The sequence below is a fragment of the Saccopteryx bilineata genome, chromosome 4 (assembly GCF_036850765.1).
Source record: "Saccopteryx bilineata isolate mSacBil1 chromosome 4, mSacBil1_pri_phased_curated, whole genome shotgun sequence".
Taxonomy (NCBI): Eukaryota; Metazoa; Chordata; class Mammalia; order Chiroptera; family Emballonuridae; genus Saccopteryx; species Saccopteryx bilineata.
Genome location: NC_089493.1, coordinates 288220959 through 288245072, shown reverse-complemented (window position 1 = coordinate 288245072; position 24114 = coordinate 288220959). Strand labels below are relative to the sequence as shown.

The following is a 24114-nucleotide window of genomic DNA, read 5'->3' as shown; positions in this document are numbered from 1 at the left end:
ACAAAACTGCCTGACCTGTGGTGGCGCAGTGGATAACGCATCGACCTGGAAATGCTGAGGTCGCCGGTTCAAAACCCTGGGCTTGCCTGGTCAAGGCACATATGAGAGTTGATGCTTCCAGCTCCTCCCCCCTTCTCTCTCTCTGTCTCTCTCTCTCTCCCTCTCTCTCTCCTCTCTAAAAATGAATAAAGAAAAAAAGAAAAAAATTACAAAACTACTTTGAATACTTCGGGCTGAGCCCCTTGGGAATAAGATCACTGGGAAGGGGTGACCCTTCCACCAGAGGAGGGGGCCAGGGAGCGAGGCTGCCTGAGGAAGGGAAGTGCAGAAGAGGCCGCTGCAGACTCAGGGCAGCGGGAAGAGCACTGGTGCTAGAGTGCTACGGGACACTCAGCCATGGCGGGACAGGCTCCAGGCACTCGGGCTGAGGGCAGGGGGGTGGGACACTGAGCCACAGAGCTTGGGTCACTCCTTGCTTGCCTTTTTCTGCGTCTGCTACATGGTCTTCAAGCCCCTCTGTTGGCCCTAGCCAGTTGGCTCAGTGGTAGAGCATCTGCTCGGCATGTGGATGTCCTGGGTTCAATTCCAGTCACTGAGGATGGCTCTGTGGCCTTCGCTTTAGTCACTAAGGAGAGCTCCGTTGCTGAGGGAGCAACACCCCAGATGGACAGAGCATCACCCCGTAGTGGACTTGCCAGGTGGATCCCGGTCCGGGCGCATGTGAGAGTCTGTCTCTGCCTCCTCTCCTCTCACTGAATAAAAAAAATTAAAAAAAAATCCCTCTGCTCCCAGGCAGCAACAGAAAGCCAGCACCTCATCACTATTAGGGAATCGTGGCCATGGCAGCAGTTCAGCCTGCCTCCACGGGGTCCTCTCATTCAGTCCAATGTTGCAGACTAGTGTCAGGATGCTTTGCATCTGACAGTATGTGTTTCTAAGAGTTTAGGATTTGAAGAGTTGACATTTCTGTGTTTCCAGATTCTGTGTGTCCAAAGAGTTGATGGCTCTCTGTTTCTGGTCCAGAGGCCATGCTGAAGGAGTAGAAACCAGAATAGTGCAGAGGAGAGGAAGGCCTGCAATGTCTGGGGTCTTACGTTCCAGCCTGTGACCTCAGTGTTCAGGATGACGGAGCAAGGGCAGACAGAAGTTTGAAAAATAATAAAACACAGCTATGGACCTTGCTTGTTAACAGTTCCTTAAAATGAACTTGCAGCTCCAGAGAGAAGAATAAGTAATAAGGCAAGGACAGACCCTCCAGCCTCCTCTCTTACCTCCTCCCATCCCCCCTCCTGGAGACACGAAAGTCACATAGGCCTGCAAACAAAGAAGTCATAGAAATCAGGCATTTGTCACGTGAAAGCTAAAGCTGTAAAGGTGTATAAGATGTAAGAAATCTAGCCTGACCTGTGGTGGCGCAGTGGATAAGGCGTCGACCTGGAAATGCTGAGGTCACTGGTTCAAAACCCTGGGCTTGCCTGGTCAAGGCACATATGGGAGTTGATGCTTCCAGCTCTTCCCCACCTTCTCTCTCTGTCTCTCTTTTTTTTTTTTTTTTTTTTTTTTTCTTTTTTTTTTTTTGTATTTTTCTGAAGCTGGAAACGGGGAGAGACAGTCAGACAGACTCCCGCATGCGCCCGACCGGGATCCACCCGGCACGCCCACCAGGGGCGACGCTCTGCCCACCAGGGGGCGATGCTCTGCCCCCCCGGGGCGCCGCTCTGCCGCGACCAGAGCCAGTCTAGCGCCTGGGACAGAGGCCAAGGAGCCATCCCCAGCGCCCGGGCCATCCCTGCTCCAATGGAGCCTTGGCTGCAGGAGGGGAAGAGAGAGACAGAGAGGAAGGAGGGGAGGGGGTGGAGAAGCAAATGGGCGCTTCTCCTATGTGCCCTGGCCGGGAATCGAACCCGGGCCCCCACATGCCAGGCCGACGCTCTACCACTGAGCCAACCGGCCAGGGCCTCTCTCTGTCTCTTACTCCTCTCTCTCCCCCCTCCCTCTCCCTTTCTCTCTCCTCTCTAAAATGAATTAAAAAAAAAAAAAAGATGTAAGAAATCTAACTTCGGAGAGCACGTGTTTCGTTGCCTCTTTTGGGGTCATACTACTCCACCGGCTAATAAACCTTTCTTCCTTCTTGTCTGGGTGTCTTATCCTCCTTTGATTCCTGCAACAATGCCAGGTGTGGAGATCAGAGAGGTCAGCCAGCAGTGTCCTGGTCAGTGAAGGTGCCGCAGGGGCACAACAGCACTCACTCAGGGCCAGGATGAGAGACCATCAGAACCAGGCCAGAGCACCCTGCACCCAGCACAGAAGTCATCTCTCCTTGTTAGTGGGGGCTCCAAGGGTCAAGCCCTGCCTCTTGTTCTGCCCCAGGCAGGCCCCCCAAGCCCACTGGCAGGCACAGTGGAGCCCAGAGAGGGCTGTAGGGAATGGGCAATCCAAGATAGTGTACTGGGAGAGTAGTTGGTGTTGATTTGTTGAGTCTGTGGTGTTATGTGTTTGCTCTACCATCCTGAGTTCTTCAGAAGAGCCAGCTGTGTTCATCTTGTTCCTTGCTGCATTGGCATGGGCCTGAACTCCCACAGAACTTAATAGCTCTCTTGTTCCTGTGTCAGTCCCCTTTATAAGGTGACCAATCGTCCTCCTTTAGGGAGGACAGTCCTTCTTTTGTAAGTTCCATCCTTCCTCGAAGTGTCCTCCTACATGTCTCCCTTTTTGATATTGGAAGACTAATCTATAAATGTCCATATTCGATGGATGCAAAGTCGATCCATCGCATGTGATGTGACGTATTTGTATTTGACATGACGATTCGTCAAGGATCAGTACAGTGCGGCGAGACGCGATTATGAGACACATGCACTCCGCGCAGGAGAACTTGAAAGAGCGCACGATATACCGAGCGCGCAAATGGCTTTGTGTACTTCTTACTGAAACACAACACGGCACATATGACATTGTAGACTCACGATTATTTCTTTCTCAGTGAATATTCAATCATAGACAGGTAAGCACAATTCATGTTTTATTAATTCATTATCTATTTAATAATTTTCACATATGTATATAATTTTATTTACCAGTATTTTCCTGAAATTTGAGTTTTAATGTGGAAATCTAACCTCAAATTATATCTATTAATAATGCATTTTGATTAAATAGTTGCATAAAACACGTTTTTAAATTAGAAAATGATAAATACACCCAAATATCACTCCAAATTAGTGGTTTCGTTTGATATTTAGTTTTACTAAATGAGTACTTTTTTCTTACAATTATTAAAAATTAATAGGCATATAAGCATAATCACAATATAAAATACTACAAATGTTTTTATTATGCATTTATCATATTATAGTGTATTATTGTTGCAATGAATAAAATGTTTCTTTTATTTACAATATTGTTTTCTTCAATTTATTTTTGTCCTTTTCATTGTAAAAAAGTTGGTCACCTCACCTTTTAGAATGTAAGCAGGGACGCTCTATTGAGACCCAGGGGGTGAGGCCATATGTGTAATGACGCTTCGGTACCACGAGAGGGCGCCCAGGCTGTGAGGCGTTGTCCCAGCCCACACGTGGGCGTGTCGGGAGAACAAGTCCCATGGTGCCTTGCGGGCGCCGCCTATCCTACGCAGCCGCAACCGCCTTTGGGCGTCCTCTGCTGGGGGCGAACTAGGCCACGGGGTGGACACGGAGGTAGGGACAGCGCGTCTGAGCTTGATCCCGCCGTGAGCCGCCGGCATGCCCGACAGCTGGGACAAGGACGTGTACCCCGTGCCCCCGCGCCGCACGCCGGCGCCCTCGCCGCAGACCTCTCTGCCCAACCCCATCACCTACTTAACGAAGGCCTTCGACCTCCTCGTGGACCGACCTGTGACCCTTGTGAGAGGTACGGTTTCACTCGGCCTCGCCGCTCCCCGGGGCTCCCGTGACCCAGCCTGGACACCCCGCTCCTCGCCCTCGTGACTATCCCCGGCCGCAACCTGGACATTTGCGAGCCTTGTCGCCTACTTGGACCCCCCCACTGATCTCAGGCCTTGCTTCGGGGGGCGCTCCCCTCTTGTACCAGGACCCTTCAGTGCTCCCCGGCCCCGCCGCTTGGGTGACTCTCCACGCACTCCTGTCTCCCACCTCGCCCAAATATTAGGGGTTGTTTGTCTATCGCAGTCATCTGTGCACTGGGAGTTAGACCCCAGGCTCCCTGCACGCCTTGCATCCTGCGTTGTACACAGTAGGCGTCAGCAAACAGGTGTTGAAATGGAGGGGTTCTCCGCTCACTGTGCATGCCTGCAAAAATGACCGGGGTGGTCAGGTGATGGCTAACCCCTCAACCTATACGTGCTGCTGTCCCAATTCCCCCACCATGGGTCCGAACCAGGGGGAAGGTTTACAACAGCATTTTGTTGCCGTTTGTGGTTCAGCCAGCCGCGTAGGGCAGCAGCAAGAACTTCCTCTGCCCTCAGTCACTAGTGCCAGGCAATCCATCCATGTATTTAACTAATTTTATTAATTTACCAACATTTGGGATGCATGGCATACTGCCATGACTCTTAGGGTCAAGTCAGCGAACCAGACTCCCAGTCTGGAAAAGGCACTGCAGTGGACCCACTCCTTTTTGCTGGAATTTCTTAGAAAGTGTTTCACAAGTCTAGATTTCACTGGGTCCAACTTGCTTTCCCAGTGGAGTTTAGGCAAGGTCAGCGGTGGCAGAAATGGGGCTACAACACCATGCTGGTGGCTCCATCAGAGCCTCGGTCTACACAGTAGGACCCCTGTGATGGGGGTTGGTCGGCAAGTGGAGTGTATAGCAGGGTATGGGACACCCTGGATTCTGAATCTTGCCTTCCCTCTGTGCCTCATTCTAGTCTTAATCAGGACCTGCCCTCTCCATAACCCTGGACATTCGTAGCCCAGTCCTCCCCAGGACTGTCTGTACATGCCCTTTGTAAAAACTAGGAACATATGGGAAATCTGCCCCTCCCATGGCATGGCTTATGAGAAATAAAGCTAAGAGCTCATCTAAACTGTGTTCTGTCCAAACCAATGGAGACTTTGAATCTGGAGTTTTCTCTTTGCAGAGTTCATAGAGCAGCAGCACGCGAAGAACAAGTATTACTACTACCACCGGGAGTTCCGCCGGGTGCCAGACATTACGGAGTGCAAAGAAAAGGATGTCTTATGCATGTTTGAAGCAGAAATGCAATGGAGAAGAGACTAGTATGTCCTGCCCTTGACCAGGAAATCCTGAGCCCTGCACAGCAGCTATCCCATACTAGGCCCTCATGCCCTGAGGGAGGTGGGGCACAGGATGGTGATCAGCCAAGATCTTGGGGTAGAAGGGTTCCCACATCTTTCAGTCTTTGTAGACCTTCCTTTTTTTTCAGCAAAGTTGATCAAGAAATCGTCAACATTATCCAGGAAAGGCTGAAGGCCTGTCAGCAGAGGGAAGGTGAAAGCTACCAGCAGAATTGTGCCAAGGAGGTGGAGCAGTTCACACAGGTGGCCAAGGCCTACCAGGACCGTTGTGAGTTTCATCCCAGCCTGACCCCTCTTGCTAGCCAAAGTCCCCAACCCTCTATTCCAGTGTCCACTGCTGTGGGCTGGAAGTTGCTAGAACAGTGGTTCTGAAATCTATGTACCTGTGATTTCTACAGACATTTCCCAAAGGCTGATTCAGTCAGCCTTGCAGAGTGTAATTATCACTGTTCTTCAGATTGCTTTTCTGCTCAGTAGCCTTCTTAGCTGCTTACTTTCGTGGCTCATGACTCCCTTCCCCCATCTCTCTTAGATCACGACTTAGGAGCCCATTATTCTGCCAGAAAGTGCCTGGCAAAACAGAAGCAGAGGATGCTTGCAGAGAGAAAAGCTGCTAAAGAGGCTGCTGCTGCTGCTTCCTGAGTCCCTCTCACATGACTGCCACCATTGCTAAAATAAAAGAGTAATGAAACCTGTTTCTCTTGTCACTTTCAGCCTTCATCCTTGACAGACTGATGAGCCCCTGTTGTGCCCACCTATTCACAATTTCAAACAACAGAGAGAAAACAACTATTAACAGGCATAATTCACTTTATTTTCCTTATATAAAATCATGTGGTGGCCACAGCAGGAGCCTGGGTCCTCTGCACAGAAACTCGGGTGTGGGTTTTTACAAGATGGTCAGTGAATTCCTAGAAAGACAGACAAGGCTTTTAGCTGTAGCCAGACACAATGAACTTGCATTAAATTAACAAGATGGTGGGGCCCTGGCCGGTTGGCTCAGCGGTAGAGCGTTGGCCTAGTGTGCGGAGGACCCGGGTTCGATTCCCGGCCAGGGCACATAGGAGAAGCGCCCATTTGCTTCTCCACCCCTCCGCCGCGCCTTCCTCTCTGTCTCTCTCTTCCCCTCCCGCAGCCAAGGCTCCATTGGAGCAAAGATGGCCCGGGCGCTGGGGATGGCTCTGTGGCCTCTGCCTCAGGCGCTAGAGTGGCTCTGGTCGCAACATGGTGACGCCCAGGATGGGCAGAGCATCGCCCCCTGATGGGCGTGCCGGGTGGATCCCGGGTCGGGCATTCGGGCGCATGCGGGAGTCTGACTATCTCTCCCTGTTTCCAGCTTCAGAAAATTTAATAAAAAAAAAAAAAAAATTAACAAGATGGTGGGTGGGCAGTACCTGATAGGGAGACTTAGTGAACACAGTCTCTTTCCAGAGGTCAGGGGTGAGATAGCTATAGGTCTTGGAGATGGCATCAAAGGTGGCCTTGGCTAGAAAAGGGAAAAGCATTTGGTGGATTTACCCAAACTGTCCGGTGCATTCACACTGTAACAATATGTTAGTAAACAAAAGAAATAATCCATGCTCTCCTAGAATCTACTCTAGTGGAAACAAGTAACAGAATAATACTCCTAGGAGGAGAGGCCACCTTGGCTAGTCTCCTGAGCACTTAGGCCTTTCTGCTCTCTGAAAATGCGCCACCAATCACACCCAGACTAAGCAGAGCGGAGAGGCTATCATAGCTCATGTGCAGGCCACCTACCAAAGTTGCCCAGGGTAGCAGTGCAGCCCCTAGCCGAGGTATAACAGTCGTCAATACCAGCCATCATCAGCAATTTCTTGGGCACAGGGGCAGAGACAATGCCAGTGCCTCTGGGGGCAGGGATGAGGCGCACCAGCACAGAGCCACAGCGGCCTGTCACCTGGAAGAGTTGAGGGGTCAGAACACGGGCAGGAGGGAACCTGCCACTGAAGGTCCCACCAATTACTACCATCCAGCTTACCTTGCAAGGGACAGTGTGGGGCTTGCCGATCTTGTTCCCCCAGTAGCCTCGCCGAACAGGAACAATAGAGAGCTTGGCCAGGATAATGGCCCCACGGATTGCAGTGGCTACTTCTTTTGAGCACTTAACACCCAGACCGACGTGTCCATTGTAGTCTCCAATGGCAACAAATGCCTGTGAAGAGACTTAAGTGACTGGTGGTCTACTGCCCTGCACAGCCAGCAGTAACCACTACCCAGTGCCTGTTGCACCCCTCAAGGAAAGAGTGGCCACTGTGAGGCCAGCCTGATGTCCTGAGGAGGTCCTTTCTCTCTCTCTCCATTACGAAAGTCACACATGTGCAGACCAGTGTAACTATGCAGAGCTGAGAGAGTCACACAAAACCCTCTGGCAGAGACAAAACAGGAAGACACAAGATGACTGGGATACCTTGAACCGGGTCCTCTGGCCAGCGCGTGTCTGCTTTTGCACAGGCATAATCTTCAAAACTTCGTCCTTAAGGGATGCCCCCAAGAAAAAGTCAATAATCTCTGACTCCTGCAAGAAGTGAGGTTTGTGACTAAAATATTTCAAATCAACATCACCTATGAACACTCCTCATTGGAAAACCACATGGAGCCTGACCAGGTGGTGGCGCAGTGGAAAACCACATGGTATGCAGGACTGGTGGTATTCTGGTTGGTTGTCCAATCTGGTTTCCTCTCCAAGTTGATAACCCAACGTTAGAGACAGGACACCCACAGCCCCTCAACGGCCCTGAAATAAATCTCATTCCTCCACCTCAGGCCTAATGGGACTCCCCAAGGCTGCACCAAGGAAAAAGGGTCCACGCGTTACCTTGATAGGCAGGGAGAAGAGATAGATCTCCTCCAGAGACTTGATCTTCATGTCCTTGACTAGGCGCCCCAGCTTGGTGACCGGAATCCACTGGAGAAAAAATGGTCCCGATGACAAGAACAGACTGCTGGGTGCCGTACACGGCCCATCTCGCGCGCGCATAGCCCGGACCTACCTCCTTGTCCTCCGCCTTGCCTCCGCGAGCCCCGCGGCCTCGGCCCCGGCCTCGACCCCGGCCGCGACCCCGACCCCGGATGCCGCTGCCAAATCCTCCACGGAAGCCACCGCGGCTTCCCATTCCAGGGCCCCCCGGGCCTCCGGGCCCTCCCGCAGCACCGGCGTCATCCGCCATTTGCTAAAGGAAGCGACAAAAAAAAACAGCCAACCAGTGAGGCCCTGGCATTCGCGGTCGTCTGGGTTGGGGCTCCCGCCTGACACTACGATCCAGCCCGGGTCCAGCCCCATGCCCGTGAACTCCCGCCGCTAAAAATGCCAAACCCACGGGCCAAAAGGACACTCACGTGTCTCCTCTGAAAAGGAAAAGAAAGTGCTGGGTGGGAGTTTTTATATGGCGCCAAATACCGCGAGAACGAGACTGCACCGCGCGGATCGCGGGTGTTACAAAGGCCTATAAGACAGCCTGTGATTGGCTTTGTGGGGCCTTCACCGCGGAGCCTTGCGCGCGCTTGCGCGTCTGCAGCTCTGCCGCCCCAGAATCGGACTGCAGAGCTGCTATAAATTCTGGCCGCGCGGCGCCTGTGCCCGCGCCCTCGTATTGCAGGTAGGTTCTCTTAAGTAGGTTTTGGTCCCTACTCGTCGCTGGGTGGTGGTCGGAATCGGCGTTGGTTGAAAATCACCTGCGGCTTTGGCCGTAAGCGTGGGTGAGATTCGGCGCCCAGAGCCACCAGGGGCCTTAGCTCACCGCCCACTCGATGTGGAAAGGTGAAACCCAGGCCCCGACACGCGCCCCTGCTCGGGGCCGCGATGCTGCCTATCGCGTGCGCAGCAATCAGATCTCTGACCCCATTTTCTGCCTGCAGGACGCCCGGATGGCCCACACCTGAGACTGAGGAGGCCAGGAGAGTGAGGGTAGGGATTACTACTCTCCGTGTGTTTTGTCAGTGTGTGTGTTTCACTGGGGAACAATTTTTGTTTTCATTTTCTGTTGCATGAGGTTTTAGAACTTTTCCTATATATTTCTGCATCACTGATTCCAAATCTGAAATCCATTTTTTGGTGCATGCTCTAGTTTTTATGCAATTTTAATTTCTTTTTGTTACAGTTAATGGCATGCATTGGTTTTTAAATTGGAGTTAAAGGGCAACGACTCTTAGATTGAACATAATCACAAGGCAGTTAATGTTTTGCAAACATCACTTTTACATAATTGTAGTTGTTTTTAAATGTAAAAAATTATTATCTTATAAAAGCACCTTCTTATTTTGTTTTAAGATTGAATCATGGCTTCTTTGGGTAGGCGTAAATGTAAGAATAGTCCTGACACCTTCTGTTATATATGTGGCTGTTACACACTTCAACGTCAAAGGCGCAATATTTCATCATTTGTGACACGTGCATATATTGCCTATTTTCAAGTTCCTCTTAGCAATCAAGACAAGAATTGGGCTCCTCATATTGTATGTCATAGTTGTGAGGAAATGCTTCGTGACTGGACAAAAGGAAAACGCAAAGGAATGCCTTTTGGTATTCCCATGGTTTGGGGTGAACCTAAGGACCACAGCAGTGACTGTTATTTCTGTCTGATCCATACAAAGGGCATCGGCAAGAAAAAACGGCATATGATCGCATATCCTAATATTCCTTCAGCAATACGACCTATCCCACACTCTGAGACACTCCCGGTTCCAGTTTTCAATGGTTTTATTTCTTATAAGGACGAAGAAAGTGAACATGGTGATCAAGTGTATTTTGATAAGATGCATGAGGAAATGGTTGTAGAATCTGAAGGGTCTTCTGATGTCAAGCGGTCATTAACCCCTCAGCAGTTTAGCCAACCCGAATTGAATGACTTAGTAAGAGATTTGGGCCTATCAAAGAAAGCTGCTGAGTTATTAGCCTCCAAGCTTCAAGAAAAGAACATACTTCACCAGTCAGCTAAAGTATCCCGTTTCAGGAAGCGTGAACAAATTTTTGTGGACCTTTTTTGCGAAGACAAGCACTTTGTTTACTGTCATGATATCAGTAGTCTTCTCAGCCAGCTAGGTGTTACCACTTACAGTCCAACAGAGTGGCGGCTATTTCTTGACAGTTCTAAACGGAGTCTGAAATGTGTTCTCCTACACAGCAGTAATGTTTATGCAGCGGTTCCAATTGGTTATTCAACTCATTTGCGAGAAGAGTATAATGACATAAAAATTGTCCTTGACTTACTGAAGTATGAGGAGCATAACTGGATCATTTGTGTGGATCTTAAAATGGTAAACTTCCTGTTAGGACAACAGAGAGGTTTCACGAAGTATCCTTGCTTTCTGTGTTTGTGGGACAGCCAAGCTCGGGAGAAACACTGGACACAGAAGGAGTGGCCGAAACGTGAAGCTCTGGAAGTAGGGATGCAGAATATTGTGAATGAACCTGTAGTTAATCGAGACAGGATCATTTTCCCCCTACTTTACATCAGACTTGGCTTAATGAAGCAGTTTGTTCAGGCTTTGAATAGAGAAAGTGAATGCTTTCAACATATTATTTCTGCTTTTCCTGCCTTGTCTTTCGAGAAGATAAAAGCAGGTGTATTTGATGGACCTCAAATTCGAACTCTCATACGTGACAAAGAATTTGCTAGGAAGATGAATAAGGAGGAGAAAGCAGCATGGCAGTCTTTTGTGGCAGTTACAAAGAACTTCCTTGGCAACAAAAAAGCAGAAAACTATGAACTTCTGGTTCAAAGGATGCTGTTGGCATTCCGCAACATTGGATGTAACATGAGCGTTAAGATTCACTTCCTGAACAGTCACCTTGATAAGTTTCCTCAAAATCTTGGAGCTGTTAGTGATGAGCAGGGAGAACGCTTTCATGAAGATCTGAAAACGATGGATGAGTGTTATCAGGGGCGATGGGACAGAAATATGATGGCAGACTACTGCTGGAGCATCAAACGAGATTGTCCTGAACAAGTACACAAATGCAAGAGCTACAAACGCAAATTTTTGCCTGAATAGGATTTAAATGTTTTGCGCAAATTTTTTGATTAAAATAAGTGTTTTAATATGTTCTATTTCGCCTGACCGGTGGTAGCGCAGTGGGATAAAGCGTCAACCTGGAACACTGAGGTCACCGGTTCGAAACCTTGGGCTTGCCCGGTCAAGGCACATATGGGAGTTGATGCTTCCTGCTCCTTCCCCTTCTCTCTCTCTCTGTCTCTCTCTCTCGCTCCTCTCTCTCTAAAAAATCAATAAATAAAAAATATTTTAATATGTTCTATTTCACCTGACCAGGCGGTGGCGCAGTGGATAGAGTGTTGGACTGGGATGTGGAGGACCCAGGTTTGAGACCCCGAGGTCACCAGCTTGAGCGCAGGCTCATCTGGTTTGAGCAAAGCTCACCAGCTTGGACCCAAGGTCGCTGGCTCGAGCAAGGGGTTACTCAGTCTGCTGTAGCCCTTCGGTCAAGGCACATATGAGAAAGCAATCAATGAACTGAGGTGTCGCAACGAAAAACTAATGATTGAATGCTTCTCATCTCTCTCCGTTCCTGTCTGTCTGTCCCTATCTATCCCTCTCTCTGTCTCTGTAAAATATATATATATGTTCTATTTCAAAATTGTAGGCAAATTCTGATACAATCATATCTTTTAGTGTATTTACTGCATTATGTAAATTATTATATCTTCACAAAGATGATGCCCAAGAAGACATTCTACTTCATTATGTTAAACTAAAGTTGAAAATTTTACAGTAAGATGAAAACCTAAAATCTTGAATTGCAAAAAACCTGTAGCTTACAGAGAAAAACTAATGTCAGATTTGAGATCAGCACACTTGAATTAGGTAAGAACAAGTGTTTTTGTGGATGCAACAAAAATTTTGTTCCCCAGTATTAGAAAGGAAGTCAGACATTGACTTGACTTGTTCCTGTATTTATCCTGACCTGGGATGGCACCTGCAGCCATGGTGATTAGGGATGACTAACCAACCGAGCTACCTGGACAGGGCCTCGTCCTTCAATAAAGCTGGTGGTCTAACTTATGTGCGTGTGTTGGGTGTTTTTGTCCCCTGCTCGTGAACATGAAAAATACATCTGTTTGCGCTGGTATCATTGTTTGCTGTGGAGAGACTTGTGTGGGATGCCACATGGGTAGAACTTGGCATCTCTAGGGTTGGGTGACTCCTAAGGTCTCACAACCCATACCTACCTTCCACATAGCAGATTATTATTTTTTTTTCTGAAGCTAGAAACCGGGAGGCAGTCAGACAGAGTCCCGCATGCGCCCTACCGGGATGCACCCGGCACGCCCACCAGGGGGCGATGTTCTGCCCCTCTGGGGCGTTGCTCTGTTGCATCCAGAGCCATTCCCAGCGCCCGGGCCATCTTTGCTCCAATGGAGACTTGGCTGTGGGAGGGGAAGAGAGAGAGAGAGAGGAAGGAAAGGGGGAGGGGTCTAGAAGCAGATGGGCGCTTCTCTTGTGTGCCCTGGCCAGGAATCGAACCCAGGACTCCTGCACGCCAGGCCGACGCTCTACCGCTGAGCCAACTGGCCAGGGCACATCAGCAGATTTTGATGATCTTGATGGGAGTCAGGTTGGGCCTGCTAACCAATAGCAAGGATAGGGGTGTGAGAGTCACAGTTCAAACTGGCTCCCTGTTGCCCGCAGTACAGGGTTAGGATTTTTGGATTTGATGATTCCCCATTCTGTGGTATGGAATCACAGTTCACTCTTCTGTGCCTTACATATGGGAACAGGCTGGTCTTTCAAGTTGGAATTGATTTCCCCATTCCTTTAGCATAGGCCTTCCCAGATGGTTGAAGCCTACCTACTCTGGAAGTCTTTCCCACAGGCTTGCTCTTCCTAATGTAGTACTGCAGGTTGCATGGGAACCCAGTAATTTCCCTGCCTGGAGCATCATAGGGCTTAGATCCTAAAGCCCTTGAGCTCTTGGAGAACTAGGCACTTGGGCAACACTACTTGAAGAAGGAGAGGAAAACAATTCCTACTGAATAAAGCCTCAGTCTTGGGACAACTATCCTCAGAAGCTTGGTTCCTGGGCTAGTGCTGTTTGAATATCAGCTGTCAACCAACATCAAAGAAGGTTCTCCAGGGATCTGTCCCAGGTTTGGGCTGTTCCCTCATCTGTGCCACTTTAGAGAAAGGACCAAGAGCCAAGTGGGTGCAGGATCCCAGAGGGCCCTGGACCAGCGCTGTGATTGGCCTAAGTTGGACAATGCCACTGTGATGTCAGTTCATTCCTGATGTGAACTGGAGAGTCCTCAGCCCCAGAGGTCAGGAGCTGCCCTCCAGACACAGATCATGGTGAGCCCAAAACCCGCTGGCCTCCAGCTCTTAGATATGTACTTAACTCGAGACTTGCCTAGAATTGGACCCCAATTCTCATGTTGAGAAAGAGTGGAAAGTGGGTTCCAAGCTCCCAAATGGGACAAAGAAACTTTTCAGAGGACTCTGGCCCATAGTAACTCCTGTTGGGGGTTAGTATTCGAGGATCTTGACCCTCTAGCTTCAAAGTGGGTGCTGACCCTACCCTCCACTTGGGTCTCTCATGTGACCCACCTCTCTACCCAAAGCTTGCTGGGGTCTCTGAGCATATGGAGTGGGTGACCTGATCCTGGTCCAAACCAGCCCCTTATCCCAGCCTGGTCTTTGCAGAGTGGCGGGTATGATCTCAACCTCTTCACCAGCCCTCCCAACAGCAGCTTTCTGTGCTCTGTCTGCCATGGGGTTCTCAGGAGGCCAGTGAGGTTACCATGCAGCCACATCTTCTGCAAGAAGTGCATCCTCCGGTGGCTGGCCAGGTGCTACAGGGTTACTTAGAGGCTGGGAAGGCAGGGGTGGGGATAAGGGCCATTCTGTAACCCAGAACAAAGAGGAACGTCTGCAAAGCACAGAGCCCCAGTGGCCATAAGATTCAGCTGCTAAATTTTCTGGGACACAAATATGCGGGTCCCCTCACCCTGTGGTATCTGCAGATCCTGGCCTCAGAGTTGAGAGCTCCCTGTCAAGCCCTCGTGCCTCTTCCAGTTAGAGAAGGGACCAACTTGTTTCTGCCACTTGCTCCCTTTCCAATCCCAACACTCACCCCCACCTCATGCCTCCTAGACAAAAGACCTGTCCGTGCTGCAGGAAAGAGGTGAAGCGGAAAGCGATGGTCCATATGAATAAACTCCAAAAGACCATTGGCCGTCTGGAAGTTAAGGTAGCTCCAAGTACCCACTGCCACCACCCTCCTTGCCCCTGGTGCTGGGGGCAGGGCCAGGGCTTCTGCTCCAGCAACACGGACTGCAGACTTGGTGTCATCAGATCTGTTGTCTCATTTCTAGCATTTTACTTACTGTGTTACTTTGGGCAAGTTAGATCATCTCTGAGCACCTGGGGTCTCATGTAAAACAAGGATCATAGAAAATTTTTAGAGGCTAGTGTCTTCTGTGATGGCCATTAACCTTCCAGCCCCTTAATTTAATAGATGGGACCCTGAGGTCCCGTAAGTATGCCAAGTGCCTGGCGTACCTGACTATACCAACTCAGCCATTAACCTCCCTGTTTTCCAGGCCTCGAGGTCTGACTCCCTCCTCTCAGAAACCGAGATTCTTCTCACCTCCAAGCATTTGTCCAACTGCTCCCCTCTCCACATCATTGGTGCCATAAGAGCTTCTGTGGCTCCCGGTTCACTGGTTTCTAGTCAGTAGATGGGGGATTCTTTGGGGATGGGTGCTCCGAAGCTTCACCCGGTGCTCTCCCCCACCCTCAGTGCAAGAACGCCGAAACTGGCTGCTTGGTGACCTGCCCCCTGGCCCATCGCAGGGGACACCAGAACTCATGCCCTTTTGAGCTAATAGTCTGCCCCAGCGAGGACTGCATGACACGGATGCCACGTGGAGCCTTGGCAGAGCACCGGCAGCACTGCCAGCGCGATACCCACCAGCGCTGCACCCTGGGCCCAGCAGAGCGTGTGCATCACAACTGCCACCGCGAGCTGCTCGAGGCCTGGGGCCAGCGCCAGGAGCGTGGCCGGACCCTGGTGCGGTGCCTACTGCGGCACATGCGCAAGGTGTACCGCACCACCAACTTCATCCGCCGGCAGCTGGCTCAGCTAGGAGACTTGCTAGAGGACGATGCACTGCTCATGGGCTCCCAGCAACAGAATGCTGAGGTGGGGGCGGTCCAAGCCCAAAGTACCTTGTAATTCAGTGGTAAATAAATGCGAGCCTGACTTGGCTACCCCAGCATCTCTGTGCTTGCCACCCCCACATCGCCAGGTATTCCTCCTTTCACCCTGCAGGAACACTGGCCTCTTCCCCTTGACCCCTCCCAAGTTCTTTCCCACCTCTGGGTCTTTTTTTGTTAGTTTGTTTATGTTTGTTTAATTGACTTGAGAGAGACAGAGATGGAAACATTGATCTGCTCCTGTACGTGCCCTGACTAGGGACCGAATCGGCAACCTCTGTGCGTTGGGGTGACACTCTAACCTGGCTGAGCTATCTGGCCAGGGTGGGGAAGGGGTGGGGGGTGGGCAGGAACATTTACCTGTTCCTGTATGTGCTCTGACCCGGGATCTTATTACATGGAAGTGATTGATGCTTTAACCAACTGAACTATCTGGCCAGAGCTCCACCTCTGGGTTTTAACCTTGGTTATTCTTCTTGTCCAAAGTCTCTTTCCCTCACTCTCATTTGCCTGGCTTCTTTCCACTCATGAATATCTCCTGGTAAATGTTTTCCACCTCCCCTGCAACAAAAAGGTTTTTCAGAGTCTTCGCAGTTATTTTCTACCAATCTGCTTACCAGATTCATAGTCAATAGTACAAAGGACTCAAATTCCTGAGCTCAGAGTAAAAGCCACTTCATCACAACTCACAAGGAACCCCCTGTATCTCTGACTTCCTCCTCGTATGTTCCCCTCTTACTCCCTGCAGCCACATTGGCTCCTGTTGCTCATCCTAATGCTAGGCCTGTGCACTGGCTGTTCCTTATCCTGAAGCACTGTTCCCCTAGATAACCACAGGGATCCCTGCTTCACCTACTTCACATTTTTGCTCAGGTGTCACCTCCATGAAGCCTCTGCCACCACCCTGAGAAAGCAATTGTGTCACTGAGAAGACCTGCATCCCTAGGGCTTCTCCTCAGTTCTTATCACGTTCATGAGAAAGAATTCAGGTGACAGGGTGCAGTGTTCAAGCAAAGCATCGTGCCGTGTATACCTGGCACTAGGCACAAGTGAGCTAACTCACCTAGTCTGAGCACCCTGTCTGTTGGGGTCTTAGGAGATAAATACTCATAGTATCAAGGCTTTGTTTTCCTGTTATTGAAATTAATGGCCTGACCAGGATAGAGCATCGACCTAGGGTGCTAAGGACCCAGGTTCAAAACCCTAAGGTCGTTGGCTTAAGTGTGTGCTTATCCAGCTTGAATGTGGGATTATAGATATGACCCCCATGGTTGCTGGTTTGAGCCCAAAGGTCGCTGGCTTAAATCCCAAGGTTGCTGTCTCAGCTGGAGCCCCCAGGTCAAGGCACATATGAAAAAGCAATCAATGAACGTCTAAAGTGCTGCAACTATGAATTGATGCTTCTCATCTCTCTCCTGCCTGTCTGTCCCTCTTTCTCTCAAAAAGAAAAAAAGAAAAAGAAATTAACATATAGGCTCCTCTTCCCTGATATTAGAACTTGTATACAGTGTTTCAAGGCAGTATGAACAGCTGGTGATTTTGTTTTGGCAGATCTTAAGACTGCTGACTCTCGCCTGACCAGGCAGTGGTGCAATGGGTAGAGCGTCGGACTGGGATGCGGAGGACCCAGGTTCAAGACCCCAAGGTCGCCAGCTTGAGTGTGGGCTCATCTGGCTTGAGCAAAGCTCACCAGCTTGGACCCAGAGTCGCTGGCTTGAGCAAGGGGTCACTCAGTCTGCTGAAGCCCCACGGTCAAGGCACGTATGAGAACGCAATCAATGAACAGCTAAAGTGTCACAAGGAAAAACTGATGATTGATGCTTCTCATCTCTCTCTGTTCCTGTCTGTCTGTCCCTATCTATCCTTCTCTGTGACTCTCTCTCTGTCTCTGTAAAATAAATAACTTTTTTAAGTGCGAGAGAGAGAGAGAGAGAGAGAGAGACAGGAACAGACAGGCAGGAAGGGAGAGAGATGAGAAGCATCAATTCTTTGCTGCAGCACCTTAGTTGTTCATTGATTTCTTTCTCATACATGCCTTGACTGGAGGGCTGCAGCCAAGCCAGTGACCCTTTGTTCAGTCCAGCAACCTTGGGCTTCAAGCCAGCGACCTTTGGGCTCAAGCCAGTGACCATGAGGTCATGTCTGTGATCCCACACTCAAGCCTGTGACCCTGCCCTCAAGCAGGATGAGCCTGTACTCAAGCCAGTGAGTGACCTTGGGGTTTCTAACCTGGGTCCTAAGCATCCCAAGCCAACACTTTATTCACTGCACCACCACCTGGTCAGGCTGTGCTCAAATATTTAAGGACTCTGAAATTTCCTGATTTATTCATTTACCCGTGTTATTTCGCATACCAAGATGTAAAACCCCGAGGCAGGACCTGATTCAAAGCTCTAGCTACTCTCAGAGGTGCTCACCACCAAACCCCAGAATGCTGAGAGAACAGCATCCTTAGGATTACTTTAGTAAACATTTCCTTTCTAAATTTCCATTAGGAGGCCAAATATAGCCCTGGCCAAGTATCTCAGTTGGTTAGAGTATTGTCGGGATTCACCAAGGTTGTAGAACCAATCCCTGGTCAGGACACATACACTCAACCAACGAATGCGTAAATAAATGGAAAACAAATCAGTATCTCTTCTTTCATCTTTCTTTCAAATTGGTAAAATAAAAAAAATTTTTTTTAAGTTGGATATATAGTCTGCCCTGTGGTAGCACAATGGATAAAGAATCAACCTGGAATCCTGAGGTCACTGATTCCAAACCCTGAGCTTGCCAGGTCAAGGCATATATAGAAGAAGCAACTATGGCCTGACCTGTGGTGGCGCAGTGGATAAAGCATCGACCTGGAAATGCTGAGGTCGCCGGTTTGAAACCCTGGGCTTGCCTGATCAAGGTACATATGGGAGTTGATGCTTCCAGCTCCTCCCCACCTTCTCTCTCTCTCTCTCTCCTCTCTCCTTCTTCCTTTCTCTCTCCTCTCTAAAATGAATAAATAAAATAAAAAATTTTAAAAAAATCCTCAAGGGTTGTAACAGTTACAACTGTTAAAAAAAAAAAAAAAGCAACTATGAGTTGATGCTTCCTGTTCCTCCCCTCTCACCTCTCTCTCTCTCTCTTTCTCTCTCTGCCCCCTTTCTAAAATCAATAAATCTTTAAAAAAAAAGGTCGGTTAGCTCAGTCAGTTAAGAGCATCATCCCAAAACAAGGTTATGGGTTCCATTTCCCAGTCAGAGCACCTAAGAGCAGCTCTATGTTCCTGTCTCATTCTCCCTTCTCTTTCAAAAAAATAAAAAGGCTGAATATACAGGTAACGTATTATAGAATTCTATACCTGAAACCTTATGTAATTTTATTAACCAGTGTCACCTCAATAAATTCAATTAAAGTTTTAAAAATAAGCCTGACCAGGCGGTGGCGCAGTGGACAGGGCTTCGGACTGGGATGCGGAGGACCCAGGTTCGAAACCCCAAGGTCGCCAGCTTGAGCGCGGGCTCATCTGGTTTGAGCAAAAGCCCACCAGCTTGAACCCAAGGTCACTGGCTCCAGGAAAGGGTTACTCAGTCTGCTGAAGGCCCGCAGTCAAGGCACATATGAGAAAGCAATCAATGAACAACTAAGGTGCCGCAAGGAAGAATTGATGCTTCTCATCTCTTTCCTGTCTGTCCCTATCTGTTGCTCTCTCTCTCTCTCTGTATGTCACACACACACACAATAAATAAAATAAAATAGCCCTGGCCGGATACCGGATGGTTAGGGCATGGACCAGATGTACAAAGGTTGCAGGTTCCATCTCGGGTCAGAGTACATACAGGAACAGATCGGTATTTCTGTCTCTCTCTCTCTCTCAAATCAATAATAAGTTTTAAAAATAAAAGACAGGACAGCTAGTGAATCCCACCAGGCTGGAGCCCATATACACTCCGACCTCCAGGCAGGAAATGCCTCTGCAACTTCCGCTTCTCATCACAGCTGTCACTGCCCACAGTAAAGATGGCGCCCAACGCGCGGTGACAATGACGTCACAGAGTAGCCGACGATAATACCACCAAAACACGTGGGCAGCACGGAGTCGCGCATTGGTTTCCCTCACGCTGGGGCGACTGCAGCGGCAGCAACATGGAGGAGGCCGTGGCCGGAGTGGGCCGCTTCAAAGCCAAGTGAGCTGGGGCGCTGGGGCTGTGGGCACCGCAGGGAGAGGGAACCGAGAGTAGCGAATGCGCTCGCCGTGGACTGATGTCCATTTGTGTTTGGGGAGGCCGTGAGGATAAGGACCGGGGTCGCGGCAGCTGCAGTTTTATAAGGTGGGAAAACCGGCAATGACTGCCGGGAAGGGGGACAGTGGAGCCTGGTCGGGCGTAGCCAGCGTGAGTTACTTCACACTAGGAGCCAGTTTGGGGACAGAAACGGGAAATCCCAGAGGAGGAGGAAGGGGCGGGCTGAGCGCAAGGAGGCTGGAACTGGAGTGGGGCCTCTCAACCCTCAGGTAGTTGAGGACAACCTTCTCTGGGGCAGGCAGCTGGGATCTTTCACCTGCCGTTCCTCTTCTCCGGGGAGCAGGAAGAGACGGGCAGGACAGCAGTGGTCCAGGAAGCCCCGAATCCTGTGCTTATTTAGTCCCCAAGCCTCTGCCAAATAGCTAAGTGTTTAGTGTCTGGAAAGGGACAGGGTCAGTGCAGTCTGATGGGGTAAACTTACTAAGCAAATTCTTTTCATCAGTGTGATCAGTGTGTGACAAGCACTGACCAAAGAAGCTCCGGATAGTGGATTGGGTTTGGGAGTCGGAGGCTTTGTTTCATCTTGGCAATAAGGCTCCCTCCCCTCCAGTGGAATTAGGGGCCACTGAAAACTGTCAAGAGAAGTCCAGGCCAGGTACAGGGTACAAACAGCCTGTTCCAGACAGGAAAGGTCAGCAGTGTCCCCTTCTGCCAGGATCTCAGAAACATGTTAAGAAAAGACAGGACAGTGACATAAACAGAGTTATGTTCTAATAGGCCTTTATGGCAGCAGGGTTTGAGAGAGTGGGTAGGGGCCTGATGAAGAGGCTGGAGCAGCTCTCTGGAGGGGATGGACTAGCCGTGACCTGGACTAGCATGGAGGCAGCTGAGGAGGGACTGTGGCAACCTGGAACTGGGATGCAGACCAGGCTGGGGACGGAGGAAGGAACAAGAGTTTGGGAAGGGTTCATTCAGGCTGGACCTCAGGGATGAAGATGTTGAGCATGTTGCCACGGGCTGGTAGCCAGGCCTGGCCTTCCACAGCCAGCAGGAGGCCCCCAAGGCTTGCCCTGATTGGCACTGGGGAAACTGGGTGGTTCAACTGCCTGTGCTGTTGATGGACCCTCTGTGGATCACCAACCAGCTCTGGATCTCAAATATTCTTTTAACAAGGGGTTAAAGAATTCACCTCACGCCCTGGCCGGTTGGCTCAGTGGTAGAGCGTTGGCCTGGCGTGCAGGAGTCCTGGGTTGGCCAGGGCACATAGGAGAAGCGCCCATCTGCTTCTCCACCCCTCCCCCTCTCCTTCCTCTCTGTCTCTCTCTTCCCCTCCTGCAACCAAGGCTCCATTGGAGCAAAGTTGGCCCGGGCGCTGAGGACAGCTCCATGGCCTCTGCCTCAGGCACTAGAATGGCTCTGGTTGCAACAGAGCGATGCCCCAGATGGGCAGAGCATCGCCCCCTGGTGGGCATGCCCAGTGGATCCCGGTCGGGCGCATGCGGGAGTCCGTCTTGAGTGCCTCCCTGTTTCCAACTTCAGAAAAATACAAAAAAAAAAAAAAAAAAAAGAATCCACCTCAGAACAGTGAAAAGAACTCAGCACTATCACCACCCCATTCCTATTGTTGTCCAGGGCCTCAATCATGGGGGTCTATTGGATTGACCTCTGGGAAAGCACCCAGCACAGGGCTTGGCACTGGAGACCAGAGGGTGGGTGATTCACTCTCTCCCTCTGTTCTCTCTCTAGCTATGCTGTCGAGCACAAGATCGAGCCTTTCTACAAGGGCGGGAAGGTGCAGGTACCAGTCCAGGGAAGGGCAGGGTGGTGGGGCATGCAGGGACTGCAAAGTGTTACCTTGGCTGACATCCCTCTGTCACCAGCTGGACCAGACTGGGCAGCACCTCTTCTGTGTGTGCGGTACCAAAGTCAACATTCTGGATGTGGCCTCAGGGGCCATCCTGCAGAGCCTGGAGCAGGTGAGGGCAGGGAGAGCCAAGGTTAGGAGCTAGTGTGGAAAGGCAGCCTATTCTCGTGACATTCTGTGTGCCCACTCTCACCCCTAGGAGGACCAGGAGGACATTACTGCCTTTGACCTCAGTCCTGATGATGAGGTATACGGGGCAGGGATAGGAGGTGGGCTACACTACTTCCCAATCAAACTTTGAGTCTATGAGAATGGGTAGCCCTGCCTCTGTCCCTCCCAACCCACCCCAGCTGAGCTGCATCTCCCCCCCCCCCCCAACACACACACACAGGTGCTAGTGACAGCCAGCCGGGCGCTGCTCCTGGCTCAGTGGACCTGGCGAGAAGGCAGTGTCTCCCACCTGTGGAAGGCGATACACACAGCCCCTGTGGCCAGCATGGCCTTCGACCCCACCTCCACACTGCTAGCTACAGGTAGGGCCTCACCTGGGTGGGTGGGCCAGGTGACGAGCAGATGGGCAGGGGCTTTTGGGCTCACCAGCCGCCTCAGCACAAACACATTTCCACAGGTGGCTGTGATGGGGCTGTGCGCGTCTGGGACATTGTGCGGCGTTATGGGACACACCACTTTCGAGGCTCGCCAGGTGTCGTGCAGTGAGTAGGGGCAGCAGAGACTGGGTAAGAGGGGCATCATGCTGGGGTTACAAAGCTCACCTGCCCCACCTATCTGCCTGCAGTTTGGTGGCCTTCCACCCGGACCCCGCACACCTGCTGCTCTTCTCCTCAGCCACAGATGCCACCATCCGTATATGGTCGCTACAGGACCAGTCGTGCCTGGCTGTGCTGACTGCCCACTACAGTACTGTCACCTCACTGACCTTTAGTGCTGATGGCCACACCATGCTCAGGTCAGTAGCCAGCGACCTTGGCATTAGCAGGCAGGGGAGGGTCACGGCCGAGCCACAGGAACTGAAGTGACTGTTTCCCACAGCTCGGGCCGGGACAAGATCTGCATTGTTTGGGACTTGCGGAGCCACCAGGCCCTGAGGACCATCCCTGTGTTTGAGGTGGGAGAACCAGGGGGTCGGGGTCAGTGAGTGGAGTGGGGCTTGAGGTGAGGCTGCCCCCTCTGACCTGCTCCTCCGCAGAGTGTGGAGGCCGCGCTGCTATTGCCAGAGGAGCTGGCACCCAAGCTGGGTGTGAAGTCTGCAGGCCTGCACTTCCTGACAGCTGGCAACCAAGGTGTGTGGGGCCAGGCCAGGGCAGGCGGCAGGGGCTGGGGGTACCCCGTGAACCCATGAGTCCCAGCACCCTCTGTCCCCATACAGGCGTACTGCGCGTGTGGGAGGCAGCCTCTGGGCAGTGTGTGTACACACAGCAGCAGTTGGCAGGCCCTGGACGGGAGCTGACCCACTGCACCCTGGGCCGAGCTGCCGGCCTGCTCCTCAGTGTCACTGCTGACCACAACCTTCTGCTCTATGAAGCACATTCCCTACAGCTGCAGAAACAGGTGAGGACCACCCCGGTCAACCTATGGCCTGTGGACACTGACCCTCTTCTCACATGGACCCTGGCTCCCATCTCTCCACCCTGCAGTTTGCTGGCTACAGTGAGGAGGTTTTGGATGTCCGGTTCCTTGGGTCTGAGGACTCCCACATTGTTGTGGCCTCCAACAGCCCCTGCCTGAAAGTATTTGAGCTACAGACATCAGCCTGCCAGATTCTCCATGGCCACACAGGTGAGGGTGCCAGTCTGATGCCCCTAGGACCCCTTTCCTTAATTGATCTCTGACTATTCCCCTTCCACTTTCTCCCAGACATTGTCCTGGCCCTGGATGTATTTCGGAAGGGGTGGCTCTTTGCCAGTGCTGCCAAGGTGAGGTTCCCCAAGGTGTGGAGGTGTGGGTCCCCAACGGGAAGGCCTGTCCCAGCCTTTGTCCTCACCCCTCCCATCCCCAGGACCAGAGCATTCGCGTCTGGAGGATGAACAAGGCTGGCGAGGTGACCTGTGTGGCTCAGGGCTCTGGGCACACCCACAGCGTGGGCACCATCTGCTGTTCTAGGTAGTGGGCCAGTGCTGGGGTCCAGTGTGTCACGGACATGGAGGCCTAGTCCCTGCTGATGGAGCTCCAGCTCAGGGAGATAGGAGGAGAAGGTGGTGGCTTTGGCCTTATTCTCTAAAGCTTCAGCCTAGGAATCTGGAATAAAGAACAAGGGCTAGGGCACTCCAGGCGCTGTTCCTGGGGGGTGTCTTCAGAAGTGGCTTTGGGGCTGGGTGGATAAAAGGGGCAGGGTGTTGGGGCAGAGAGAGAATGACAATGAACAAGTTCCAGGTGGGAAGGTGCTTCCTGCATTTAGAGCTGGGAATCCCATTATTGGGACAAAGTCACCTGGTGTGGTGGCACCAAGGGTGGGCAGTGTGGGCTTAAGTGTAGGCAAGTTGTTTCAGAGGTGTGTTTGGGTGACTCGGGCCATCTGCGTTCTGGGACAGCCCCCTGGTCTGGACCATGGTCCTGTAGGCATGCACTGGTA

The 24114-nt window shown here is 51.1% G+C and overlaps 4 protein-coding genes and 2 non-coding genes across 8 annotated transcripts in view; 4 read left to right on the top strand and 2 right to left on the bottom strand.

Moving 5' to 3' along the window:
- The first annotated feature begins 3615 nt into the window (after positions 1–3615).
- Positions 3616–5950, top strand: NDUFB10 (NADH:ubiquinone oxidoreductase subunit B10). Its single transcript, XM_066275283.1, has 4 exons — positions 3616–3888; positions 5078–5216; positions 5384–5523; positions 5788–5950. The coding sequence occupies exons 1-4, from the start codon at positions 3741–3743 to the stop codon at positions 5895–5897; spliced, it is 537 nt and encodes a 178-aa protein (XP_066131380.1). The 5' UTR covers positions 3616–3740; the 3' UTR covers positions 5898–5950.
- An 80-nt stretch (positions 5951–6030) lies between these two features.
- Positions 6031–8474, bottom strand: RPS2 (ribosomal protein S2). Its single transcript, XM_066275281.1, has 7 exons — positions 8267–8474; positions 8092–8181; positions 7684–7791; positions 7255–7428; positions 7014–7173; positions 6650–6741; positions 6031–6166 (listed from the first exon to the last, which is right to left on the bottom strand). Exons 1-7 carry the CDS (start codon positions 8441–8443, stop codon positions 6086–6088), a joined length of 882 nt encoding a protein of 293 aa, XP_066131378.1. The 5' UTR covers positions 8444–8474; the 3' UTR covers positions 6031–6085.
- LOC136337094 (small nucleolar RNA SNORA64/SNORA10 family) lies at positions 7495–7628 on the bottom strand. The gene has a single exon (XR_010731804.1). It is a non-coding gene; the product is annotated as a small nucleolar RNA SNORA64/SNORA10 family (small nucleolar RNA).
- A 99-nt stretch (positions 8475–8573) lies between the features above and the next one.
- Positions 8574–15494, top strand: RNF151 (ring finger protein 151; the record flags this gene model as incomplete). Its single annotated transcript, XM_066276839.1, has 5 exons — positions 8574–8872; positions 9132–9180; positions 13929–14074; positions 14379–14475; positions 15028–15494. Coding segments are annotated over 5 exons (1026 nt in total), but the record flags the coding sequence as incomplete, so codon positions are not given.
- LOC136336734 (small nucleolar RNA ACA64) lies at positions 8933–9056 on the top strand. Its single transcript, XR_010731556.1, has one exon. It is a non-coding gene; the product is annotated as a small nucleolar RNA ACA64 (small nucleolar RNA).
- A 4005-nt stretch (positions 15495–19499) lies between the features above and the next one.
- The window catches only part of TBL3 (transducin beta like 3), a 29928-nt gene continuing 25313 nt past the window's right edge, over positions 19500–24114 (top strand). For 2 of the 3 annotated variants that reach the window (XM_066275274.1, XM_066275275.1), the window contains exons 1-12: positions 19500–19603; positions 21407–21636; positions 21724–21771; positions 21916–22057; positions 22153–22237; positions 22321–22491; positions 22575–22650; positions 22732–22825; positions 22912–23093; positions 23180–23321; positions 23400–23458; positions 23542–23645. In XM_066275274.1, the coding sequence (XP_066131371.1) occupies positions 21409–21636; positions 21724–21771; positions 21916–22057; positions 22153–22237; positions 22321–22491; positions 22575–22650; positions 22732–22825; positions 22912–23093; positions 23180–23321; positions 23400–23458; positions 23542–23645 (1331 nt within the window). In that variant the 5' untranslated portion in view covers positions 19500–19603; positions 21407–21408. The remainder of the gene's footprint in view (positions 19604–21406; positions 21637–21723; positions 21772–21915; positions 22058–22152; positions 22238–22320; positions 22492–22574; positions 22651–22731; positions 22826–22911; positions 23094–23179; positions 23322–23399; positions 23459–23541; positions 23646–24114) is intronic. The other variant, XM_066275276.1, reaches the window with a different exon arrangement.